General features: G+C 30.3%; 1 protein-coding gene across 1 annotated transcript; it reads left to right on the top strand.

The window, feature by feature from the left end:
* Positions 1-236: 236 nt before the first annotated feature.
* On the top strand, positions 237-5085 carry HELRODRAFT_159187 (hypothetical protein; the record flags this gene model as incomplete). Its single annotated transcript, XM_009011091.1, has 16 exons — positions 237-300; positions 499-651; positions 1014-1126; positions 1196-1295; positions 1559-1877; positions 1971-2079; positions 2338-2438; positions 2517-2591; positions 2656-2823; positions 3058-3187; positions 3325-3556; positions 3897-3999; positions 4167-4251; positions 4399-4491; positions 4579-4667; positions 4836-5085. 16 exons carry the CDS (start codon positions 237-239, stop codon positions 5083-5085), a joined length of 2184 nt encoding a protein of 727 aa, XP_009009339.1.
* Between the last annotated feature and the right edge of the window lie 1659 nt (positions 5086-6744).

Raw genomic sequence — 6744 nt, forward strand, 5'->3', positions numbered from 1 at the left:
TAAATAAAAGTCGAATTTTGGCCGAAACATCGTTGAATGAAATTTGTATAAAAAAATTTGTTTGATCTTTTGGTTGGAATTAGTAAACTCTTTATTTAAAAACTTGAATTCCAAGAGAGAAACTGAAAAATAAAAGTAAAATATAGAGATAGAAGTAATATATTTTATAAAGTAATATAAATATAAATAATTGATTAAACATTTTCAGTAATTTTTCATTCAGATACTAAAATAAAATGGGTAAAGTAAAAGTTGGAAAAGCAAGAAGAGATAAGTTCTATCAACTAGCTAAAGAGACTGGTTATATTTATTTATTTTTTTATTAATTGATTATATTTATAATTTAATTTATAATCATATTGTTGATTATTATAATATATAATATAATGTTATGATGATTGTTTAAACTTAAATAAATTTTTTTTTTTATTTCTTATTTTTAACTATTTTTATTCTCAACTTTTTTATTTTAATAAATTATAAATTTTTCAAATACAGGATATCGTTCGAGAGCATCCTTTAAATTATTGCAACTGAACAGAAAGTTTGAATTTCTTCAAAAGTCCTCGATATGCATAGATCTTTGTGCAGCCCCTGGTGGCTGGTTGCAAGTTGCGCAACAGTACATGCCCGTCTCCAGCCTTATTATTGGTCTGTTCGTTTTTTGTATGTTTAGTATTAGATGATTTTTGAAAAAATTTTCTACTACAAAATAGTTGAGTTATCTAGCTGTAAAATATGTAAACTTAATTGGTGCTGAAAATAGCTGAAACATTTTGTAAAAGGCTTAATCACTGCACACATTCAGATATTTATAGATAAACAAAAATTACAACCATTAAAGAAGATTTTTAGCAGAAACATGTTACAAATATTTAGTTGAGTAAGGTCAGGCAATGGTCTTTAGTGAAAATTCATTTAATTGCATCGCACAAATTGAATACTTTTGAAGCTTTTCATTAACTTAGAGTGTTATTTTTCATGCATTTTTGAATTGTGTTAAAACATGGCAGAATGTGTTCTTATTGAGTTCTTTTTGCTTTCAGGTGTGGATTTAGTTGCAATTAAACCAATAAATGGAGTGATAACACTCAAAGAGGATATAACAACTGACAAGTGCAGACAGGTAACAGATATATATTTTTTACTGCTTATTAGATTGTAACCATTTTTACAAACTTTCTTATATTTACAGAGCTTGAGAAAGTTGCTACCTGATCAGAAAGCTGATCTGGTGTTGCATGATGGTGCTCCCAACGTTGGAAAGAATTGGGTCCACGATGCTTACCAGCAAGGTTCACTCTCATGCTTGAACTACAAATAAAATTGAAATTAAATTTAAAATCTCATCAGTCAAAAGCTCTAACAACTTGTGTACGATTTGCATAGTAAATTAGCTTATAATTTATACTGTCTCCAGTGAAATATATTCAGCTATGCTTCACAGTCATCTGAGATTAGAAATCTTTAGTCTCCTCAGATTATTTTATCCTTCAACCATCTTGGCGAATGATTACAAGAATTTTCATTTCAACATTAACTATCATTATCATTTCAGCTGAGTTGACATTGAAAGCACTGCATCTGGCAACATTCTTCTTAGTTAAGGGTGGATATTTCATAACAAAGGTTTTTAGATCTAAAGACTATTTCAGCTTGTTGTGGGTCTTACAACAAATGTTCAAGAAGGTTCACGCAACAAAACCCCTGGCCTCTCGAAATGAATCAGCCGAAATTTTTGTTGTCTGCCAGGGCTACTTGGCTCCTGATGTTATTGATCCAAAATTTTTAGATTCTAAGCACGTCTTCAAAGATGTTGAACAAGAAAATAGTGTCAGACCAACTTTAAATCTTGTTCATCCAGATAAAATTTCCAAGTTAGCAGATTTTTTATATAATTTTTTGTTGAATTTCATAATTTTGCTGAAATGGAATGATAAATTTTTACAAATTTATTGCTTTTTTTAAAGGAAGGCAGAAGGATATGATGAAAATAATTATTTGCAAATGCACAAACTCAGTGCAGTAAAATTCATCACAGATGCAAATTTTCTTGAGTTGTTTAAACATTGCACAGAAGTACTATTATTTGCTTTTTTCAATTTTACTAATTTCACTCTATTTCCAATTACTTTGAACTTTAATTTGTTTAAATGTTTTGTGATTTTTAGAGTTTTTAAAATTTTGTGTTCTTTAGCAATTTTGAAGCGTAAATAAAAATACTTTTAATGCTTGAAAAAGTTGTTTGCTAATTATATAATTATATTCATCTAAATAACATTCAATCTAATTTTAATGCTGACATCTTTGAATTTCTTGTTGCATTCTCTCATTTAGATAGTCCTAGATGATGAAAGCATCATTAGCCATCCATCGACGACAGATGAAATTAAGGAATGTTGCAAAGACATTCAAGTTCTTGGAAAAAAAGATTTAAAGTAAGTTTCATATTTTGTTGTATGTATTATCAACCATTTCGTTGAAGTTAACTTGATGATCTCAAATTCGTTTTAAAGGAATTTGTTGAGTTGGAGGAAGTGTCTGAACAAAAGTCTGCCTCAGTTGAATATCATGGCCAATGACAACGAAAAGTATGGTTAACTGAAAAGAGTTATAGGATTTTATTGATGACTATAGTTCAATTACTCGTGACAGGATGGATGTTGAAAATGACCAGGAAGAAACTATTGAAGGAGTTGAGATGGAAAATGATGAAGCAAACAAAGATGCAGACTCAGATAATGATTCAATTGAAGAAGTTATTGAACAAGAAGAAAAGGAACTATCAGAAAGACGGGCTCGATTATTAAAAGATAAAAAAAAGTTTGAATTTAGTGTTTCTTTGATTTTGGTTTTAATTTAACTTTATAAAATCGGTTTTGTGCATATTTTTGATTTGTCCTTAAGAACTTGTCTTTGTGTACATGCTATTTAGATTGCTTTGTCTGCTGGTTATGTTTACAGAGATGTTTTATTTAATTTTCCATTGTCATGGTTGAATACATTTCGGTTATATATTAATGGCCATCTGCATGTATGCCTTGTTCTCATGCTCAGAAAGCATAAGAAGGTGATGAATGAAAAGCGAAAGCTCCGAGAAAAGATGGCGCTGCAAATGGTCATCCCAGGTGATAGCATCCAAGCAACAGATGATATTGATCTCTTCAGCTTCAATTCTGTCAAAAAAGTAAACTATTCAGCTGTATTTTTTCATTTTGTTTCTATAATGAAATCTTCTCAAAAAAATTATTCAAATTTATACACTAAACTACTTATTCTTTGAAATGTTATTTATTTGTGAAATCAATAATTGCTATTTGGAAGGACGCAGGCATAGCTTTCAAGTGTGACGATGTTGAACCTGACGACGACGACGACGATGATGATGAAGATGACGCCCCCGAACCAGCACGGCGAATAAAGTTTGATAAAGAGGATGTCGCTCTGTATGATGATGAGGGCGAGGCGTGGAACAAGCTCAACAGACATGACAGTGATGATGATGAGGAGGAGGATAAAGTTGAAGGCGATCATAAAGCTAGCAGCAACAACAAAAGTAGTAAATATTTTATGTTTTGGTATTTTTTGTCCAAAAAATTTTGTGAAAAAGAAAGTTACTTCATTTCTCCACCAGTCACCTTAGATTTTTATTTTTTATTGTTTTTAGAGTCTCTTTCTTTTTTGACCATGATTTTTCTCAAAATTGTTCAAGCCCAGAACAACTAAGACGTTTTTGTTTGATATATTTTCAATTACATTTTTAGTTTATATTTCACAGCTCTTTGTTGGACTGTTGTTAAAATGTAATCGAAAACTCCGTTATTTGTCGACATTATAAAATGGTTTGAGATATGTCAAACTTTATATAAATACAATATTATGTATGAAACGAACAGAAAGGAAGATAGTGAAGTTGAATCCATTGGAGTTGGCAATTGGTGAAGAAATCGTCAAATCAAAGAAAAGGAGAAGGGAGCTTGTGGAACTTTCATATAACAGGTGGTTGCGTTTCCGATTTTTAAATTTCATCAAGCTTACATTTAAATTTTTTTATATTTTACCTGTGTTACCATGCTTATTTATTAATCTATATATTAATCTAATATATTAATCTTTTATAATATTCCAAAGAAATTGAATAAATTTTCTGAAAAATATTTTTGAAGATATGCTTACGGTGAAGATAGTGCTCCTGATTGGTTTCTGCATGATGAAATGAAACATTCAAAGAAACAGTTGCCTGTCACAAAGGTAGCTAATTAATTATCCTAGTATTTTGGATGTAGCTGGCTCATTTATCATTAAATTAAAAACTGTTCTATTCTCTTTTTTGAAAATTTGTTAGAGTTAATTTTTATTAGTTTAAATAATACTTAATTTTATTCGCATTTCAACTAGGAACAAATCCAGTATTACAAAGAAAAGCAGAAAGCCATAGATGCAAATCCCATTAAGAAAATAGCTGAGGCCAGAGCTCGCCAGAAGCATAAGGTTCTGTTTGTCATTATGAAGTTGTTTAATTGCTTGAGCAATTGTAGAAGATTTCAATTTTAACCATGTACATTATTCACTGGACAGCTTGTCAAGCGACTTGAGAAAGCTAGGAAGAGAACGGAAAATATTGGAGAAGACCTCCCAGAGAAAGAGAAAATGAAGCAAGCTAAAGAGTAAGTGTTTAGGGTCCTTCTGCAATAAAACTTATGACAAATTCACAGAAACTCATTGTACATCGGTAACCTTGGTTCCTACAGCTCAGGCTTTGTACATAGCATTGTATAAATTTTCATACCATTATTTGTAACAGAAAACACTAACGACATATTCATCCTTTACAGGATATATAAAAAAGCGGGTCTATTAAAGGCTCAAAAGAAGAAAGATGTCACCTATGTGGTCGCAAAAAGAGGGGTTGGCAAGCGAGTTAGCAGACCAGCAGGGGTGAAAGGTCATTTCAAGGTTGTCGATCCAAGGATGAAGAAAGATAACAGAAAAATGAAACATGAATCAAAATCAAAGGGAAGAAAATCTTCGGCTGGCAAGCAAAAGTCGAACAAAAAAGCTGGAAAAGGTCGTAAGAAGCGATGATTTTGATAAGATAACCTAATTTTAAAACTGCGTTCTAAATCTACTTTTAAATTAACTAAAACATTTGAAAAACGGTAGTTTTTTGTTGATGCACAAATTTATTTCAATAATTTATTCAAGTAACAAATTGTTGGAAGGTATACATAAAATTTAAATTATTGAAACGTGTAAAAAATGTTAATACATAAATTTTCAACAATTTTTTGTCAGTTTTGATATTGGTCAATCAACTTTAACGTGAAACAGTTTGTTTAACCAGATAATCGCAAAAATAAAAAAATATATTTAGTTTTTTTTAAATACTACATAAGTAAAAAATTATTTTCTATTGAGAAAAAAATCGTAAGAAATATATCAAGCGCAGGTCAACCGTGATTGTCAGGAGATAAGGAAATTATCTGGATAGCTTCAATAAGAATGTTCGGATCTGCATAGGCTTCAGTTCGACGTTCCAAGTTTTTGGGTCCACCGGAGTGAAGAAGGAACTCATGTCTGTGTGATTGAATAAAAAAACATAAGCTGCACGATACTTAAAAATTAACGTTAAAAGAATTGTAATCAAAAACATCATTATGAAAAACGAAAATTGTAAAATTTCATGACAAATACAATCGAGCTTAAATATTGAAATTTTGTTTTATTCAATTTATTTTGTTTCTCAATATCCTTAAATATTCAAAACTGGATTCATTCAGATTTGTTTTTTGAAGTTTGAATAAATGTTTAGTATCAAGTTGAAAGCATTTTACTACTGACATCTGTAAAATGACTTGATAAGACTACATAACTAACCACTTTTAGTTCTGCCATACCCTTGGACATTCCATTGCAACCTCTGAACATTCTGCAACATCTGGTTGGCTCCTAGTGTTCTTTCCTCGAATGAAACAATGTTCAGTGGAGCAAAGAGGTCCTGGGATAGTTAAATGCCAAGGTTATGCATTGCATTACTTAGAAAACTTTTGAGTTTAATGCAAAGTGAATGCATTGCATAACTTGAAACTTTTTTCATTCACATGAGCTGCAGGAATTATGCAACAAAATTCATTCCAAACAAAATACTATAAATTGTTCAATGAATGAATTATCAGCGAGCAATTTCTCAAGCGATATTTATATAAGGTAATTTATCAAATAAAGTTTCTAGAGCGTTTTATCAAATGAAGTTTTGAAGGTCAATTGACCAAATGGATTTTTATATTGCATAGATTTTTTTTAGATTAATCGATCGAGTAGATTTTTATAGCGCCATTTCACAAAGAGGAAGATGACAGACAATGCTACCTAGTCTCAGCAGGGCCACATAAGTGTTTCAGAAATTTTCATTTTTTTAAGTAAAATTATATAGCTATCAAAAAATTCAAAAAAGATTAATTGAAAAGCTAGTATAAAATAAGAAAATGTATATTGTCAATCGAGAAAAAATATGTCGAATTAAAAAAAATAAAAAACGGAGGAGCTATGCAGTCAGTCACGCCAATAAAGAAATTGTAGTGAGAAATTAAACTTGAAATAAATTATCTTCTGTTAAAGCAGTCGATAAAAACTAAATAACATAGTCGGCCTATATATGCCAAAATAACGATTGTGATGATTTAATTTCTAGTTCGCAAATAAACCACATACTTATAAATATATTATCTACAAGTTGATATGATA

This window comes from Helobdella robusta (assembly GCF_000326865.2).
Source record: "Helobdella robusta unplaced genomic scaffold HELROscaffold_1, whole genome shotgun sequence".
NCBI classification, from domain to species: domain Eukaryota; kingdom Metazoa; phylum Annelida; class Clitellata; order Rhynchobdellida; family Glossiphoniidae; genus Helobdella; species Helobdella robusta.